The sequence below is a fragment of the Electrona antarctica genome, assembly GCF_951216825.1.
Source record: "Electrona antarctica genome assembly, chromosome: 17".
Lineage (NCBI taxonomy): Eukaryota > Metazoa > Chordata > Actinopteri > Myctophiformes > Myctophidae > Electrona > Electrona antarctica.
In genome coordinates this window covers 46,691,215-46,712,449 of record NC_136798.1, presented here as the reverse complement: position 1 = coordinate 46,712,449, position 21,235 = coordinate 46,691,215, and the positions used below count along the sequence as shown (strand labels likewise).

The window sequence follows — 21,235 nt, the reverse complement described above, 5'->3', positions numbered from 1 at the left end:
CTCAATCTCTGTCGACAAAACCAAAATGAAAAAAAATACGCCGTCTGTCTGTCTCTATGAAAGGTTTGTTATGAGATCCTGACGTACCTTTTAAATGACGTCAGTCAGTCTGTCCTCTGTAGAGATGAGAGCAATTCCATAGCGTCCCCTCTGTCTGTCTGTCTGTCTGTCTGTCTGTCTGTCTGCCTGCACAAACACACACCTGAACGCTCTCTGTCCTAGTGTGAACACAGAGCAACTTCTATCCAATTACAGGATATGAGAGAGAGAGAGAGAGAGAGAGAGAGAGAGAGAGCTGTCTGATCCTCTCCCAGGGACACCTGTTGGCCAGAGTAGAGTACTGCACTCTCTCCTCTCCTCTCCTCTCCTCTCCTCTCCTCTCCTCTCCTCTCCTCTCCTCTCCTCTCCTCTCCTCTCCAGATAGATGGATAGATGGATAGATGGATAGATGGATGGATAGATGGATAGATGGATAGATAGATAGATACAATGACAAAAACGAAGCTATGATGATTAAAGCTATGACTAAATATATTGGAAAAATTATAAAAATTAGACTAAAATTAGTTAGGGAGGGAATAGTGGAGAAGAGATCCAGTAGAACTAAGAGTCCAAGACATGATGTAATTCCATGCTTGGTTGGGCTCGGGGGTTAGTTAGGCTCTGAAAATAGCTGATCTACAAGCCCATCACTGTGGCGCGTTGTTGGGAGCTTGTGGATCGGCTATTTCCGGCACGCAGGTTAACCCATTTAGACCTGAGGCCGATTCTAAAAAAAATGTCTTCTAAATCATGACAGTTTTCTGAAAAACCCTATGTTTCTACTGTATGTCGGTGGTGCTCAACATTTTCATGTGAAGGACCCCCAGAATTATCTGTATTTGGCCGCCGACCCCCATCTGAAAATATGTTGTTCCAGGGACCCCACCCAGAAGCAAAGATTTGAGTTAAAAACATTCACTCTGAAAGAATATAAGAACATACCGGTATATTCAAAGATTTGCGACACATTTTCAAAAAAATTCAAAAATAGCAGATCAACAAGCTCGTATATCTGCTATTTTTCAACAGCTAAAGTATAACGTAATGCTTAAAACACAAAAAAGGGGTTCCCGTCCTGAACGGGGGCAAGTACAAATCAAGCATTACGACGCCATCGAGGCGTCTACAATCTTGCGATGCTTCAACTAAAAGAAGACTTAAATTAATACTAAAAACATTTCAGACGAGTTAGTAAAACTATGACTAAAACCTAAATGGAATGCATCCTTCACCTCATGACGTGTTCCACAGCGCCGAACAACTAGACCTAAACGCAATTATAGAATCTGCTTCAAACGCAGATCACAATACATTCCACAGCTTTGGTTTGTAAAAGAAACTGCTCAGGCAGATTGAAGGAAGGAGACAGATTAAGCATGAGTCATACTCTGCTACTCCCGTCTGAGTTTTTTTCTCCCCTGTTTACCTCCTTATATGGTGATTTCCTGTTTGCTTTTTTTGAGTGGCGCAACCACTCCAAGGAACAGCAATGTCCGTCCTAACCTATGTGACTATGTTGAGAGTACCAGTAGGGGCAAAAGTGTGGTGCTGTTGTGCCAGAAACCGAGAGAGATAGTGTTGCACTGTTGCCTGCTAATTACAGAGAGAGAGAGAGAGAGAGAGAGAGAGAGAGAGAGAGAGAGAGAGAGAGAGAGAGAGAGAGACAGAGAGGCAGGGGGAGAGGGGAGAGGGGAGTTGCACCACTCAGTTCACACAGGTGTGATTTTTTGTATAGAAGTATATATTTGTACGCCTCTAAATGTTCTGATGAATTGAAAATGGTGGACCCTGTTGTAAACAAGTGTAACGCTTTATCAGTGTGTCGGACACAGTAACAGTTTTTGTATCGAGTTGTGCTTTCATTTGAAATTCTATACTGTTAATAACTTCTTCAAGTCCTTTTCAGATGGGGAGTCAAATATAGATAGATTTGGGGGTCCTTGACATGAAAGCATATTTTGAGAAGCACGGGGTTGAGGCTGCATCATCATATGGTGGCAGCCATCTTATCACATGTGTGCTCCGATTGGCCGCAAGCCCATGCACAGAAGACTATTGTGATTCTACTGGAGAGCCTAATGCGAGGGTCAGTCTCTGTCTCGCGCGCGCACACACACACACACACACACACACACACACACACACACACACACACACACACACACACACACACACACACACACACACACACACACACACACACACACACACACACACACACACACACACACACACACACACACACACACACACACACACACACACACAATACAATCAGCCCAGTGTTCCGTTGGGTGGGAGCAGTGGTTCTGGTGTGGGAGTCGGGACGGTGTGTGTGTGTGTGTGTGTGTGTGTGTGTGTGTGTGTGTGTGTGTGTAGGACGGACGGACGGACGGACGGACGGACGGACGGACGGACGGACGGTGGTTTTCAAAGCAGGGGTCGTTTGGAAAGGAGCGGAAATTGGAATATGAAAAAAAAAATGAAAATGATAATTGTAATCATTATCTGCGTGTGTGTTCTCTCTCTTCTGGGGTCGCAAGCTCAAAAGTTTGGGAACCACTAACCTATAGTAGTCGTTAAAGGGAAACTTTTCTTTTTTGGTTTTCTGAGCTCAATTGCACCCAAAAAACCTGAACTTTTAACATTCAGTCGATTTTCTGTGGTCTGGGGGTTTTCAAACGAGTGCTCTGATTGGCCTGTGGACTGTGAGGTAAAGCGTCCACAAATCCCATATAATGACATAACAATTGTGCCAGCAGATGTCACCGTTGAGGGATTTTGCCCCGGTTTCCATTGCAGCTCAAAAGGCTTCAGAACACACAGAGAAAGCCCCCAGACCACAGGAAAAAAACCCGCTGAACGTTCAAAGTTCAGGTTGTGTGGGTGGGAAATTGAGGTCATGAAACCTAAAAGAAAAAAGAAAAATAGAATGTCATGAAACCTTTAACCCATTTAGACCTGAAGACGATTCTACAAATGTCTTCTAAATCATGACAGTTTTCTTATGTTCTCTTATGTTTCTGTATCAGTGGTTCTCAATATTTCACTTCAAGGACCCCAAAAATTATATGTAATTGGCCTCCGACCCCATCTGAAAATATGTTGTTCCAGGGACCCTTCAGAAGCAAAGATTTGAATTAAAATGTTCACTCTGTAATATTCAAAGATTTGAGGCACATTTTCACGAATTTTCAAAAATAGCAGACCTACAAGTTCATAGCGCGGCACTCGGTGCCGTGCTCTGAGCTTGTAGATCTGCTATTTTTCAATAGCTAAATTATAACAATGCTTTAAAACACCAAACGGGGTGAAAGTGTGCCCCGTCAGTCTTCTCCCTCACGATCCTTTTTGTCGACTAAAACGAAGACGAAAAATGTCCGTCGACTACCTTTTTCCACTGATGAAAACTACAGGGAAACTACATGAAAACTATGCTATGGTGACTAAAACTAAGACTAAATATACTGACAATTTCGTCAACAAATAAAAACTAGACTAAAATGTTAGGAAGGGACCAGTGGAGAAGAGATCCAGTATAATACATTTTACAATTGGTTGCATGCTGAAAATAGCCGATCTACAAGCTCACAACGTGTCGCGCTAAAACTAAATGAAAACTATTGAAGAGACTATATGATTAAAACTAAAATCAAATTTGCTGCCAAAAACAACGCTGTCCACGAGCCACAGACGGCCTGCCCTGACCAGCAGCACGTCACAGGTGCACACTTTAAAAAAACACACAGTGTCGTATCCCAACGTGTCGATAGCTTGTAGATCTGCTCTCTTTTTGTTCTTGTTGACTGAGCTCCGCCCTGAGACTGGGAGGTCGGGGTTCGATCCCCGGCCGGGTCATACCAAAGACTCTAAAAAAATGGGACCCAGTGGCGCCTCCCTGCTTGGCACTCTGCAGCATCAAGGGTTGGATTGGGGTAATATCAGTCCCTGTGACATATAGAGTTGTTCTGGTATCGGGTACTCTGTACTCGGAACCGGCCCCGATGGGCCTCATGGCTACAGAAACAGGAGATAGGCTCCTGCCCTATGGGCCTCATGGCTACAGAAACAGGAGATAGGCTCCTGTCCTATGGCCTGGGCCTCATGGCTACAGAAACAGGAGATAGGCTCCTGCCCTATGGGCCTCATGGCTACAGAAACAGGAGATAGGCTCCTGCCCTATGGGCCTCATGGCTACAGAAACAGGAGATAGGCTCCTGTCCTATGGGCCTCGTGGCTGCAGAAACAGGAGATAGGCTCCTGCCCTATGGGCCTCATGGCTACAGAAACAGGAGATAGGCTCCTGCCCTATGGACCTCATGGCTACAGAAACAGGAGATAGGCTCCTGTCCTATGGCCTGGGCCTCATGGCTACAGAAACAGGACATAGGCTCCTGCCCTATGGGCTTCATGGCTACAGAAACAGGAGATAGGCTCCTGCCCTATGGGCCTCATGGCTACAGAAACAGGAGATAGGCTCCTGCCCTATGGACCTCATGGCTACAGAAACAGGAGATAGGCTCCTGCCCTCGACCCCCGTAAATAGTCACAACAAACGCTCTCGACGACGAACCCCCTCACCTCCTTCTATCCAGCTGTCCGTCCATGCTCCCACCACCACTCTGCTCTCTCCCACAGCTGTGGGAAATCGTGACGTCACCATCGGCAAGGGAATCCCTGTCAATTCTCTCTCGTTTGTTGCTGCTGTCAATGTGAATGGGGGTCGCCCCAGCGTCGCGCTGGCCACAGCGGGGGCTAATCGTCACTAGGGAAGACTCCTTTTCAGAGATTATTGTCGATAATGCCGAAATTCCAATCACAGTAACTGAGACCACTACTTCCACTGCCCCGATGGTCAATATTGAAAACTTTCCCCTCTGGTCCAAACTTTCTATTTATAAGGGTGGATGCCTAAACGATATTTCTTCGGAAATTATACTTTTTGGCATTGATCCGCTCTGTTGTGATTCCTGGAGCCATCACCTACTGCCTTCCCGGTGCTAAAGTCCATAATCTCATTGAATTGGTCCCTGTCATTCTAGATCACCACCCCACAGCACACATATTATTTTTCCATATTGGCTCAAACGATGTTTTGAACCGAAATTCTGTCAGGCTCATGGATGAGCTCGAATCACTCGCCACTACTGTTCAGAGCCTAGGAAAAACCTGCGTTTTTTCTGGCCCAATTCCCGCCCCCTCAAAGAGTCCCGAACATTTCAGTAGGCTCTTGAGCTTACATGAATGGCAAAAAGCCTTCTGTTTGAAAAATGGAATAGCAATTTTGACAGTTTCTGGACGCGCACACTCCTCTATAAGCAAGATGGCCTTCACCCTAGTCCACAAGGCACGAAACTGTTAATCACTCAATACATTCACTTCATTGCATTCAGCTGTAAGTGATATGCACCCCAGCATGATCCTACCATAGCAATACACTCCACTGATCATAAGCATCTCCCTCCGGGTCATGCTGACTCCTTTTCCATTTCCTGCCCTCTGTCTATTCCTGTTCTCATTAGGACTAGACACCCTACAAACCCATCAAACCTCAGTCACATTTCTCGCCTCCTTATAGCCCCCCCCCACCAAGTTTATCTCATTTAAAATGGCCTTAATTAATGTCAGGTCAGCCTGTAAACAAACCCTTTGTTATAAGGGACTTTTTTAAATCTCAACATCTTGATTTTTTGTTCTTGACAGAGACATGGTTAAAAGAAAAAGACAACATTACAGTGAACAAATTGTGTCCCGCTGCCTGTAGTATGGTAAATTCTCCTAGGTTGTCCGGCCGTGGAGGTGGCCTTGCTGCTGTTTTCTCCAAACAATTCACCTGCCGCTCGGTGGACATTGATAATTTGAACACTTTTGAAGCACTCCTGCTTAGGATTGGAGCTGCTAAACCTCTTTTTATCCTATTGTGCTATCGCCCACCTGCAGGTTCCAAAAATGAGGTTTTTTTAACTGAATTCTCTGAATTTTTATCCTCCGTTGTTATGATGGCTGACAACCTGGTCTTGACGGGCGATTTCAACCTACACATAGAAAATCCCTCTGATAACTCGGCCGTTGAATTTATTAACACAATCTTTCAATCTCACACAGCACGTATCCGGACCTACACATGATCAAGGTCACACATTGGATCTCGTTTTTACTCTGGGTCTGAAACTTGACTCTCTTTGTCTGGGTGAGTTTTTTCTCTCTGACCACAAATACATTATTTTTAACATTGATTTTACCGCTGAATCCCAACCCATCAAACGCTCTATCCGCTCTCGCCATCTAAACCAGGGGTTCTCAACCCGTGGGTCGCGACCCCTCGGGGGGTCGCCAAATTATTTTAGGGGGTCCCCAAATTATTTTCAAAAAAAATATATATATATATATATATTTTTTTTTTTTTAATTTTCACGTTTTTTCAAAAATAGCAGACCTACAAGCTCGTAGCGCGCCAATTGGTGGCGCGCTATGAGCTTGTAGATCTGCTATTTTTCAATAGCTAAATTATAACATAATGCTTAAAACACCAAAAGGGGTTCCCGCCCAAAATGGGTTAAGGTTATTGTAGCAGTCAATTTATATTGGGGGTCGGGAGGGGGCGGGGCAGGGGTCCCGAGATATATTGTCAAAGCATTTCCGGGGGTCCCCGGCCAAAAACGTTGAGAACCCCTGATCTAAACAACACCTCTGCAGAAATGTTCTCCTCTGTTTTCTCAGCTCTCACTACAAATGAAATTGTTCCCACTGACACAAATGACCTTGTGTCCCATTTTAACTCTCTTTGTTTATCTACCCTAGATGTAGTCGCCCCCCCTCAAAATAAAAAATAAATGTTCCGGTGCCGTCAACCCCTCCCCATGGATAAACGACGACATCCGCAGTCTAAAAAGGGAATGCCGAAAGGTAGAGCGGCGGTGGAACAAATCTAGGGAGACAGTCCATTTCACACACATGAAGGAACTTTTATTTGCCTTTAACCAAAAAATCGATGAGGCCAGATCCACATATTTCTCCAATTTAATCAACCTCAATAAAAACAAGCCAAAAGCCCTTTTTTCAGTCATTAACACTTTAGTAAACCCAGCTCCCCCCAATTCCTGTTTTCTCTGATGCTGACTGTGAACGTTTCTTAGCATTCTTTATACACAAAGTTGATAACATAAGGTCTAATATCACCCCATCTAGCATAACCATAGCTGTCCATCCTCCTCCAGTTCCCTCTTTTTCCCAGTTTAACATCATCTCCTTAGCTGATCTTTCACCTATTGTGTCACATATGCACCCTTCCTCTAGTCCTATTGACACTATTCCTACTGCACTTTTTAAAGACGTTTTTAACAGCCTTGGCCCTCATATTCTGGAAATCATCAACAGCTCCCTATCCTCTGGTTGTGTCCCTGATCACTTTAAACACGCTATTACTCAGCCACTCTTAAAAAAACTTACCCTTGACCCCCTAGTTTTCAGCAACTATAGACCAATCTCCAAACTCACCTTAATTTCAAAATTATTAGAAAAAGTAGTCTGCAATCAATTATTACAGTTTCTCAACAATAACAGCCTATTTGACAAATTCCAGTCCGGTTTCCGTCAAATGCACAGCACTGAGACCGCTCTCCTAAGAGTCTCCAGTGACATTCTTATGAGGGCAGATGTTGGTGAGTGTTCAATGCTGCTGCTCCTTGACCTAAGCGCAGCATTTGACACCATTGATCATGCCATTCTTCTCGATCGACTCCATCAGTGGGTTGGTTTAACTGGGCTGGCCCTCGATTGGTTTTCCTTGTACTTGTCTGGTAGAAGCGTGGCTGTTGCTGTGGACAGTTTTGCCTCCCCCTCAGCTCCCCTGACCTGTGGGGTCCCCCAGGGTTCCATACTTGGTCCAATTCTGTTTTCCCTTTATATGCTCCCCCTAGGCACTCTTATTAATACCTTCGAAGGCATCTTGTACCACTGTTACACTGATGACACAATTATATCTTTCTTTTAAACAAAACAACCTCTCCAAACTCTCAGTCATGCATGACTGATTAACCGCCATAAATAATTGGATGACACTAAATTTCCTACAACTAAACGCAGACAAAACCGAAATACTTATCATAGGCCCCGAAACTATCTCTAACGAAATCCGTCAATCCCTTGGTCCACTGGCAACCAACGTCAAACCCAGCAAGGAACCTGGGTGTCTTTTTTGACACCCACATGAACCTTGAATGTCACATTAAAAAGATCACTCAATCCTGCTTCTACCATCAGCGCAACATTGCAAAAATTAAGTCAATTCTGTCACCTCAAGACCTTGAAAAAATCATACATGCATTCATATCCTCCCATTTAGACTATTGTAACGGTCTCTACACCATGCTAAAACCATTCATCTCTATCCCGTCTTCAATTGATTCAAAACACTGCAGCTAGAATTCTCACAAATACCAACCGTAGGGCCCACATAACTCCTGTATTAGCCGCATTGCACTGGCTTCCAATTAAGGCCAGAATTGATTTTAAAATTATTTTAACAACCTATAAAGCATTACACGGGCTGGCCCCTTCATATATTCGTGACCTACTGCCCCCAAAACCTAATGTAAGACCCCTTAGGTCCTCGGACAAATACCTACTGAAGATACCTGGGACTAAACTTAAAACAAAGGGCGACTGGGCTTTCGCAGTGGTTGCTCCTACTCTTTGGAATGCCCTGCCCCTCATGTTAAAAAAAAATGCTGAGTCAGTAGACTCCCGGTAAGACCCAACGATGCTTCTCGGTAACATTTTTATTTTAATTAATCACTTAATTATAATTTATTTTTTTCTATTCTTTTTTCACCTAAACATCATCATTGATGTTCATTGTTTAGTCTTGCAATGCCATTGGTCATGATATTTGCATATAAATACCCCCCACAGAGGCACAGATTTACACAACTTCAAAATCTCTGGACTCAGTGCAATTTCTAATCAAAATTGACCTATGACCTTTCATCTTTAACCCTGATAAAAGTAACTAAAATGCATGTAATACATATATTTGTGTGATCATTAGAATGTCTAGAACATGTATCATGTATTATTGTGAAAGATATCCACCGAATGTAAATTATTAATTTATTATTATTATTTTAATAATTATTATTAATGTGCATAACATTTTTTTTTTTTACATATTTTTTTAACATAAGTCCTAGTAGTACAAAGTAGTAGTAAGGTTGAAATCTCTTTTTTACAAGTAGAAATGTATCCGGGTCTTACATTAAGAGCTAAAGACACATTTATTCCGTATGTATTTTTCTCACCTGCCTATGTTTTGAGATTTTGCCTTGTTATTGGTCTCGTTAAATTATTTATTGTCTTTTTACTTTTTTGTGCTATGATTTCCTGTTTGGTTTTAACTTGTTGATTGCTTGTTCTGTGTTCTGTTCAGCACCTTGTGACTTTGTCTTGAAAGGTGCTTTACAAATAATATTTACTTACTTACTTACAGAAACAGGAGATAGGCTCCTGCCCTATGGGCCTCATGGCTACAGAAATAGGATATAGGCTCGTGCCCTATGGGCCTCATGGCTACAGAAACAGGAGATAGGCTCCTGCCCCTATGGGCCTCATGGCTACAGAAACAGGAGATAGGCTCCTGCCCTTATGGGCCTCATGGCTACAGAAACAGGAGATAGGCTCCTGCCCCTATGTGCCTCATGGCTACAGAAACAGGAGATAGGCTCCTGCCCCTATGGGCCTCATGGCTACAGAAACAGGAGATAGGCTCCTGCCCCTATGGGCCTCATGGCTACAGAAACAGGAGATAGGCTCCTGCCCCTATGGGCCTCATGGCTACAGAAACAGGAGATAGGCTCCTCCCCCTATGGGCCTCATGGCTCTGCAAGGCTTATAGTCCGGCAGCCGACAGGCTTCTTTTGTTTAAAGTGTGAAATTTGGTATATAGTCTTTTTTATTGGCCTAAAATATTGTCTATATACATACATTCATGAATCCACTTGCTGACTGGCTGTCACTATTGGGCAATTTTTTTGTATAGGGGTTTCTTTGTGACCCTACCATTAACATCCTATGGCAGGCAAAAATGTCAAACTTTCCTTTTGCTTTAAGTAGCATGTGACATGTCAAACTAGGCCGTTTTCATGATTCTGAATCCATTCCAAGCATTAGTTTTGCACAAAATACACTCCTTGGGCTAAAAGCAGCCATAGCCACTTGCCCAAAATGTGCTGACCTCATCACATTTGTCATGACTTATATGGCCGTTTTTAGCCCAAGGAGTGTATTTTGTGCAAAACTAATGCTTGGAATGGATTCAGAATCATGAAAACACCCTAGTTTGACATGCTACTTAAAGCAAAAGGAAAGTTTGACATTTTTTACATTTTTGCCTGCCATAGGATGTTAATGGTAGGGTCACAAGAAACCCCTATACAAAAAGAATTGCCCAATACGTTCCGCCGGTCAGCAAGTGGAGTGGATTCATGAATGAATGTATATAGACAATATTTTAGGCCAAATACCAAATTTCCCACCCGTCCACCTCGGCTGCCGGACTTATTATATACACAAGGGTCCCACAACAAGGACTAAATGCCCAAATGCCCAGGCAAGCACAAAAAAACAACAAAGAGGTAAGCAGAACCGGTCCAGACATGCCCAGGGGCGGGCATGTTGGAACTCGGTACTACCTACTTTACATTTAAATAGAATGATTTCATTTGGAAGAAACTCGTGTCCTGTAGCGTTTTCTAAACACAATCAAAGGACTAATGGAATTGGGAAATATACTGCGAGAGAATTTTACTGTATACCGCGCTGCACAGCTAGCAAGCTACCAGTACCTGGCGCCCCCTATAGGCAGGGCAAGTAGAAATGCAAAGTATCCAAAGTAGATTGGAGAGGCAAAAAAAAAAACCTTGATATATAGGGCCCTCTGTTAGCCTGGCTCCAGCCCTGAATCGCTACCATTAACCCATTTTAGACCTGAGGACAATTCTACAAATGCCTTCTAAATCCTGACAGTTTTCTGAAAAACCCATGTTTCTATGTCAGTCATTCTCAAACATTTATATGTCAAGGACCCCCAAGAGTATATGCAATTGGCTGCCGACCCCCCCCCCCCATCTGAAAATATGTCGTTCCAGGGACCCTCCCAGAAGCAAAGATTTGAGTTAAAAACGTTCGCTCTGAAAGAATATATATATTCAAAGATTTGCACTATACTGTACATTTTCACGATTTTTCAAAAATAGCAGACCTACAAGCTCGGTGCCGCGCTATGAGCTTGTAGATCTGCTATTTGTCAATAGCTATAGTATAAGATGCTTAAAACACCAAAAGGGGTTCCCGCCCAAAATGGGTTAAAAAGAATATGTCCTGGCGATTCTGGTCAGGGTCTCGATCGAAAATCTGATCGCAGCAGCTGATTGGCCAACAGCCCCGTCACTCGACAGCGTCAAACAACAAACATGGCTGCCCCCACTGCGGTGACTCACGACCGTATCAATCTAGCTATTAAAGGAGAATTCCATGCTAGAAGGCTTTCTTACCTTTCTTTGTAGTTGTTACGTCCCCACCAAAGAGGTCCAGGTGTTTTGTTGTGCAAAAACTCCTTATTGGCTATTTCCCCTATCATAAGAATATGAATGGGAATTGAATGGGGCTATGGGGTGTTGTGCTAATTTGCTTATTTCCATCGAAATAAGTAGTAAAGTGTGCCACTTGGGATATTATTTACATTATGAAGAGAGGATATATACAAAAAAATAATAATTTTGAGCAATGGAAATAAGCAAATTAGCACAACACCCCATAGCCCCATTCAATTCAATTCAATTCATATAGGGCTTATGGTAGGGGAAATAGCCAATAAGGAGATTTTGCACAAAATAACACCTGGACCTCTTTGGTGGGGACGTAACAACTACAAAGAAAGGCAAGAAAGCCTTCTAGCATGGAATTCTCCTTTAAATCGACCTATATGATGAATAGTTTATTTACAGAAGGAGCATGAATCGACCATAAGGCCCTCTACTCCCCCACACACACACCTCTAAATCAAATCTCTTCACCGGAAATGGCAGATCTACAAGCCCTACAATGTGTCGCATGTGAGCTTGTACCATTGGTCATGGGCTAAGAAAATGGTGTCTGACCCCTAGGTTAATGCAGGGGTTCTCAACCCGTGGGTCGCGACCCCTCGGGGGGTCGCCAAATTATTTTAGGGGGTCCCCAAATTATTTTCAAAAAAAATAAAAAATAAAAAAAGATTTTTTTATTTTTTTATTTTCACGAGTTTTTCTAAAATAGCAGACCTACAAGCTCGTAGCGCGCCACTCGGTGGCGCGCTATGAGCTTGTAGATCTGCTATTTTTCAATAGCTAAATTATAACAATGCTTAAAACACCAAAAGGGGTTCCTGCCCAAAATGGGTTAAGGTTATTGTAGCAGTCAATTTATATTGGGGGTCGGGAGGGGGCGGGGTGGGGGTCCCGAGCCATTGCCAAAGCATTTCCGGGGGTCCCCGGCCAAAAACGTTGAGAACCCCTGGGTTAATGCACTCATGGTAGCAGTGTTATTTTTGTCAGCACATTTCTATTTTAGTTTAGTCATAGTCTTTGGAATGAAACGTATGGGGGAGTTCCAGACCCACAGCCAGGAACGCACCCAGGGTGCCGGCCCAATTCCGGCGAGACGCCCCGCGTCCGAAACGGTTGAGAAATGACAGAGTTACCGTGTGGGGGTCCCTCTACTGTACCCTCTACTGCAGGGGTTCTCAACGTTTTTGGCCGGGGACCCCCGGAAATGCTTTGGCAATGTCTCGGGACCCCCGCCTCGCCCCCTCCCGACCCCCAATATAAATTGACTGCTACAATAACCTTAACCCATTTTGGGTGGGAAAATTTTGAAAAATCGTGAAAAAAAAAAAAAATATTTTTTTTTTTTAAATAATTTGGGGACCCCCTAAAATAATTTGGCGACCCCCCGAGGGGTCGCGACCCACGGGTTGAGAACCCCTGCTCTACTGTACTGTACTGTCACTGTACTGGCACACCCACAATCACCATAGTTAATATGTGCGTGTGTGTTTGTGTGTGTGTTAGGTTGCGCACAGGTGGTGAAAAACAACCATGCTGTTTTCGTGCTCAGACGCACCCACCCACCCAGCCAGACACGTTGTGAGCTTGTAGATCGGATATTTTCAGAATGCAACCAAGTGTAAATGACTTATACTGGATCTCTTGTCCACTATAGTCCCTTCCTAACATTTTAGTCTAGTTTATATATGCTGACGAAATCGTCAGTATATTTAGTCTTAGTTTTAGTCATCATAGCTTAGTTTTCATGTAGTTTCCATTTAGTTTTCATCAGTGGAAAAATTTACTTTGACGATCATTCTTCGTTTTAGTCGACGAAAACAACACTGCATGGCAGGAGGTGCGAGGTCCACGCGTGGAAATATAATCATGTGCCTTTGTTGTATATGTACAGTATTGTATTGTATTCATGTGTGCTGCAGTGCGGGTCTTCGTTTGTGTCCAAGACAACGTTCTAGTTTCTCCCCTGGGAGACAAACTAAAGTAACCTGGGGGACCTTGTAGATCTGCTATTTCCACCAAATGTGGTCAGCTCTTACCTTCACCCATGGGTCCTTCTTCATTTGAAGGGTTGACAGATCCTTCTTCAGGCATCTGCAGACATGGGCACAAGGAACAAGAGTTATCTGTAGAGATCTGTTTCTGTACATAGATATCTGTACGTCTGCAGACAGAGATATCAACCTCTTCTTGTACACGTCGACAGTACTGTTTAACCCATTTAGACCCGAGGACGATTCTACAAAATGTCTTCTAAATCATGACAGTTTTCTGAAAACCCTATGGGCCCTATTATGCGTGTCTTAAGTACCAGGTCTTATGACTTAACTTAAGACCTGGAGGCGTGGTCAATGCTGTTTGGCCACTCAGAATAGCCAAATGGCATTGATCACGCCTCCAGGTCTTAAGTTAAGTAATAAGACCTGGTACTTAAGACATGCATAATAGGGTCCTATGTTTCTATGTCAGTGGTTCTCAAACATTTTCATGTCAAGGACCGACAAAGAAATATATGTAATTGGCCGCCTACAAGCTCATAGCGCGGCACCGAGTGCCGTGCCATGAGCTTGTAGATCTGCTATTTTTTACTTTTTTTCAACAGCTAAAGTATAACGTAACGCTTAAAACACCCAAAGGGGGTTCCCGTACAGAACGGGTTTAAGGTGCGACAATCCTCTCAAATACGCTCGACTCATAGACAACTACAAGGTTTGCATTTGGCAGACGCTCTTATCCAGAGCGACTTTACTTGGTGTGGGGTGGAAAAGCTGAATAAACATGATTTATTTGTCAATAAACAAGATAAATCTAGAATGCAGAGAGAACAATGCCGTGCCTCAGGGAAACCAAGGATACCAAGTATACAATGAGCCAGTCTAAACAACAAAGCTTAACATTATGTACATTTGATATAGGATACCAGTAAACGCCCAGGCGGTGGCGAAACCGTCTGGGCACCCGACGCAGTGTGCCGCGGGTTCGACTCCCGAGCCCGACACGGCCTTTACTGCATGTCTTCCCCCATCTCTCTCCCATTTCCTGTCAGCCTACTGTCTGTCCCTTCAAAAACCAATAAAAGGCGTAAGCCGCAAAAAAGATATCTTTAAAAAAAAAAAAGGATACCAGTAAACCAGTAAGACACCTTAATCCCAACTCTAAGTCATCCATTATGCTTCTGAACTCGGAAGAAAGATCAAACCCTCCCGGTCATGTTCGTCACTTCAGACCAGTAAATGCCTTTACTTATTTGGGAATCCAAATCGTGCCAAGGTTGGAAGAGGTTGTGAATGCCAATTATAACCCAATTTTAGCCACAATCGAAAATTCAATTAATAGATGGTCAAGTCTTTCAATATCTTTGATCGGCAGAATTAATATACTCAAAATGAATGTACTTCCCAAGCTATTGTATTTATTTCAAAACGTACCCTTGTCACCTCCACCAAACTTCTTTTCTAGAACCAGGAAATTGTTTACCAACTTTATTTGGAACAATAGACGTCCTAGACTTAGATTGTCCTTACTTTATCTACCCTATGATAGGGGAGGATTACAGTGTCCTAACTTGCTGTGGTATTTTTGGGCAGCTCAATTGAGAACACTAATGTTCTACTTTACAACGGATGCGGCGCCGGCATGGAAAGATGTGGAATCAAGCTCCTTGAAGTTACCACTCCCCCTTTATATTTACTCAGATACTTATAAAAACCTAAAAAGAATTACAAGCAATCCTATAGTTAAAACAATGATTGAAGTCTGGCATGAGGTTAATATATTTTTGGGAGAACATCCACGTCTCTCTCGCTTCAGCCCAATATGGGGTAATAATCAATTTGTGCCAGGTAGAGCTGATGGGGGGTTTAAATTGTGGGCTGATAGGGGAATAGGTCAATTAAGGGATGTATTTGAGAGGGGTCGGGGGAGTATGCTCTCGTTTGAGGAACTGGTCATTAAATATGATATCCCTCGCAAACACTTCTTTAAATATCTGCAACTGAGGGACTTTATTAGAACTAATCTGGGGCAATCCATGCTGGCCCCATCCATGTCTGTGCTGGAGAAAGCTTTGGTGACCCATTCGGAAGGGGGTTAATATCAGATTTCTACGCCCTATTGGTTGACTTTTCTCCGGAATCCTCGGAAGATAGGCTTAATGCCTGGAGAACAGATATTCAGGAGGATTTAACAGTGGAACAATGGAGTACGGCTTGTGCACAAGCTCAATCCCAGACTGGGAATACTCGTCTAAAACTTCTACAATACAATTGGCTTATGAGAGTGTACATCACACCAGTTAAACTTAATAAGTATAATTGTAATATTCCAGATGTATGCACCAGATGCGGTGAAGATAGAGGCACATTGTTCCACTGTCTATGGTCCTGTCCAAAATTGATTGAGTTTTGGGGGAAGGTCGGGCAGGAAATACAGAAGATTTTGTCAATAAATATTGTACCAGAAACAAAGTTCTTCCTGCTCGGTCTGTATCCGGAGGGACACAAGATAAAGCGTAATGAACAAATGTTTATAGATATATGTCTTTTACAAGCTAAGAGAGTGATAGCATTGACCTGGAAGAGGCCGGACAAACCAAGTATTACACAGTGGTTCAGAGAATTGTCTTTATGTCTACCTTTGGAAAAGATTGCATACATTCTTAAGGACAAACAAGAAATGTTTCAGGAGGTGTGGGGCCGTTTTATGAGATACATAAAGAACAATAATTTGTCACATTTAATGGATGGAGCTGAAGAGGAGTAGTGCTGTTGTTGTTGTTTTTTGTTTTGTTTTGTTGTTTTTGGTTATTGTTGTTTTGCTTTCTTTATATCAGTAATTGTCTTGTACTGTTCATTGTTGTTGTTTTTTGTATATTTGTATTGTCATTTGTGTGTAAAAAGGAAAATAAATATATTGTTGAAAAAAAAGACACCTTAATCCATTTTGGCCTGAGATCAGATTCTAAAAATGTCTTCTACATCCTGACAGTTTTCTGAAAAAGCTATGTTTCTATGTCAGTGGTTCTTTGATTTTTCAAAAATAGCAGACATACAAGCTTGTAGCGCGCCACTCGGTGGCGCGCTATGAGCTTGTAGATCTGCTATTTTTCAATAGCTAAAGCATAACATAATGCTAACACCAAAAGGGGTTCCCGCCCAAAATGGGTTAAAGGCGAGAAAGCGACCGCTAGGGCTGAGACACTCTACCGGAATAATGTCACTTCATTGTCTCCACCAGGCCGAAGGCATGGGGAGAGAGTATGTTTTGCACTCCGTCCGTCCATCCGTGTGTCCGTGTGTCCATATGTGTGTCCTACCGTCTGTGAACAGCTAATCCCCGGCACCGTTAACCCGGTCAATGCCAAATTTTGCAAACACACTCCCTGGATGCCAACGATGAACCTCTGCCCCAAAATTTCCAGAACGGCCTGTTATAGCGCCACCAGGAGGCCGCTTTGTGCAAAACAAGTTTTTGGAACAGTACACCTACAGATTTTGTCCAAACATCACGCAAATTGGTACACAGTCTCTCTAGAGCCATTCAACGAAACGGGTCTTTCACATTTCTCAGACTCCATCCTGATTGGCTAAGATTGGCTTCCAAAGTTCGCAGGAGTGCTCAGTTTCAAACAAAATGCTGCAAATCATGAACACATCGTGTGAAATTGTGCACGCACATTCCCACTAGGCCGAGGAGGAAATGCCACATGAACATTTTCAACTCGGCCTCATGGTGGCCGAAAAGTGTTTTTACCTCTAACTGCACGGATCTGTGGATAACTTTGTATGCCAACTCCCTAGAGGCCAAGGAAAAACCTTTGCCTGGAATTTTTCACATCTGCCACCAGGAGGCCGACATATGTAAAACACATTTTCTAATATTACTCCTTCAGATTTTATCCAAATTTCACGCAAATCGGTACACATGCTCTTCATAGTCATGTGATCAAGACGGGTTTGTTTGATTTCTCATAATCCACCCTAATTGGCTACGATTGGCTTCTAAACTTTTCAGGAGTAGCCCGCTTTGTACCCGTTTACAAATCGCCACAACTACTCAACGCAGCGTCCAATTGTGGTGAAACTGTGCATGCATATATAGGCTTTGGAAGAAATGCCACTTGACAGTTTTCAAATCAGCCTCATGGTGGCGCTACAACAGGCCAAGCCGCGTCTCACACACACACACACACACACACACACACACACACACACACACACACACACACACACACACACACACACACACACACACACACACACACACACACACACACACACACACACACACACACACACACACACACACACACGTTTATATTGCTCCTAAACATTTTGCCAAACATCACACACACTCCTATCCTCCTGGTGGAGACCTGTGCCCAGAAGGGCACTTTTTCTAGTTATGTTTTCTAAAATCAAAGACAGCCATGACACACAGAAGACACAGGGGTCAGTGTATTTTACGGCCATTTGAAGGAGTAATATTAGAAAATGTGTTTTACATATGTTGGCCTCCTGGTGGCGCTATAAAGAGCAGATGTGAAAAATTCCAGGCAAAGGTTTTTCCTTGGCCTCTAGGGAGTTGGCATACAAAGTTATCCACAGATCCGTGCAGTTAGAGGTAAAAACACTTTTCGGCGAGTTATAGCGCCACCATGAGGCTGAGTTGAAAATGTTCACATGGCATTTCTTCCTCGGCCTAGTGGGAATGTGCGTGCACAATTTCACGGGAATCACAGGATGTGTCCATGATTTGCAGCATTTTGTTTGAAAATGAGCACTCCTGCAAACTTTGGAAGCCAATCTTAGCCAATCAGGATGGAGTCTGAGAAATCTGAAAAGACCCGTGTCGTTGAATGGCTCTAGAGAGACTGTGTACCAATTTGCGTGATGTTTGGACAAAATCTGTAGGTGTACTGTCCAAAAACTTGTTTTGCACAAAGCGGCCTCCTGGTGGCGCTATAACAGGACGTTCTGGAAATTCTGGGGCAGAGGTTCATCGTTGCCATCCAGGGAGTGTGTGTGCAAAATTTGACATCGACCGGGTTAACGGTGCCGGAGATTAGCTGTTCACAGACGGACGGACACACACACACACACACACACGGACGGACACACACACACACGGACACACGGACGGACGGACGGAGTGCAAAACATACTCTCTCCCCATGCCTTCGGCCTGGTGGAGACAACAATACTAATATGGGAGAGGGGGGGGGGGGGGGAGGGGGGGGGGGGGAGGGGGGGCGGGGGGAACACAACGGAGACAAGAACACAACGGAGACAGCGTGCTTCTTTCACCTGACAAACATGACTATGTCATCATTTTCATCACTTTTTTCTTTTCTAGGTTTTAAAGGTCACATTAAATTGTCACTTCACCGTCATCAGGGGAGCCCCCCCAAAAAAAAAAAAGTCATGTGGGGACTAGTCTCCAACCAACACTGGATTAGTGTGTAAATAAATGGAAGGTTTAATTAATAGTACCTATAATAACAACGATGCACGTGAACGCACAGCATGGAAGGAATGCTGTCAGACAGCAGACAGACACACTCTGGGCACACCTGAACTTCCATGCACGGCCAAAAGAAGCTGTCTGCCGGCGTCTCTTCCGGGTTTTTAGACAGCTGGTGTATGGAAATGAAGCTCCACCCACGCGGCAGAATGCCGCTGAGGGCAAGCTTTTCCAGCCGCATGGGTGGAGCTTCATTTCCATCCACCAGCTGTCTAAAAAACCCTGGCCTGCCTGACAGACAGACAGACAGACAGACAGACAGACAGACAGACAGACAGACAGACTACCACACACAGGCACTGTGTTGTAATGGTTGTGCTCTGGCATGCAGGGCCGGCCTATCAGAGCTGTCGTAACAACTATCTACATCGCAGTCTGAGATCAAAGAATGTTCCCGAGGTCAGAGCAGAGCAGTGTTGCTCAACCGACGACGTGTTGAGAATCACAACAATCATAAACTTGTAGAACAAAAGCCTTATTTATGACTCGCATATTTATGTCCGTCCGTTAAATACTGCAAACTGCCCAACTGTACAAAGAAAACACGTTTCAATATGCAGTTACGAAGAGTTGTGCAACACACACACACACACACACACACACACACACACACACACACACACACACACACACACACACACACACACACACACACACACACACACACACACACACACACACACACACACACACACACACACACACACACACACACACACACACACACACTGTGCCCCCGCCCCACGACCTTACAGGCGTTGCTTTTTTTTTTTAAATAATATTTATTAACAGTTTGCAGAATTAGAGTACATTTCAAGCACAACTCAATACAAAGACTGTTAACTGTGAGTGGACGACCCAATAAAGCATTACACCACCTTGTTCAATTCATCAAAACATTTAGAGACGTACAAATAGTTTGCAAAGGCTAAACGTATGTAATTTAGATTTAGACATAGCACTCTATAGTGTGTATACTTATAGTGTCATTGTACATTGTACTGTTAGACGGATGTTAGGTTTCTAGTTGGATTCGGCACAAACAAGGGACTAAATTAATTTCGCTCCTATGCCACCAAAATGTGGAACGCCCATGTGAATCCCTTGACTCCTTCAAAACTGCTCTCAAAGGGCACCTACGGACGGCTGCAATTCGAAACTGGCCCCCGTAAAATCGGAATCCCCCACACACCCCTTTTCCCAGTGTATATGTTTTTAGTTTTTTTTTCCTTTTTACCTCCTCTATGATGATTTCCTGTTTTTGGCTATATAGAAGTGCATATTCGTACGTCTCTAAATGTTTTGATGAACTGAAAACGGTGGGCCCTATTGTAAACAAGTGTGATGCTTTATTTATGGTGTCGTCACCCTCACGGTTAACAGTTTTTGTATTGAGTTGTACTTGAAATGTACTATAAAGGGCCTTGCAAACGTGAAGTGAGGAACGCAGGCGTTGTTGCCTGGAACAACACAGGTCTCCTCCAGGTCTGTTGAAGAGGGGCGACAACGCAAGCGCAAAAAAAAAAGTTAAACAGAATCCAGGTCTGGTGAGTCGGGGGGCACGACAAATTAACGGGACTGCGCTCAAAATGAACTATAGGCACGTTTTATCGCTCCCCGTTTGCAAGGCCCTTAAGTCTGCAAACCAATCAAATCAATCAATCAATCAATGGGATACACATGCAGATCAGAGTCAGACACACCAACGGACCAACAAGCGGAAACAACTGTCGAACATGTGCTGTTCCCGTGCTTGTGGTGAGGGTTAGGTTAGGTACCCTCCTAGTTTACTTATGATGATGACTATTTCTATTTATTTGATCTATTACCATGTGTTGTTCTTGCTTACTGTAAATCTGCTAAATGCCTAAATTGTTTGACAATTTGGCCAATGTTTAGTTTTGATAGTATGTCGATTACTTTCGATGATGTAATTTATTATTATTCTTTTTTTTTTTTTTTTTGTCCTTAAATTGTCACTTCACTGTCATCTGTCAACTCGGTCCAACAGATTGAGAAGGACTGATTACAGAAAAGCTTTTTTGTGTGTGTGAAATAACCCATTTACACCCGAG

At 43.5% G+C, this 21,235-nt stretch overlaps 1 protein-coding gene across 3 annotated transcripts in view; it reads right to left on the bottom strand.

The window, feature by feature from the left end:
* LOC306941235 (pleckstrin homology domain-containing family G member 3-like) overlaps positions 1–21,235 on the bottom strand; it is a 104,472-nt gene that overhangs the window by 73,365 nt on the left and 9,872 nt on the right. For 2 of the 3 annotated variants that reach the window (XM_079526570.1, XM_079526572.1), the window contains exon 2: positions 13,679–13,733. The exons of the other annotated variant lie outside the window; for it this stretch is intronic. In XM_079526570.1, the coding sequence (XP_079382696.1) occupies positions 13,679–13,733 (55 nt within the window). The remainder of the gene's footprint in view (positions 1–13,678; positions 13,734–21,235) is intronic. 3 annotated transcript variants of the gene reach the window in all.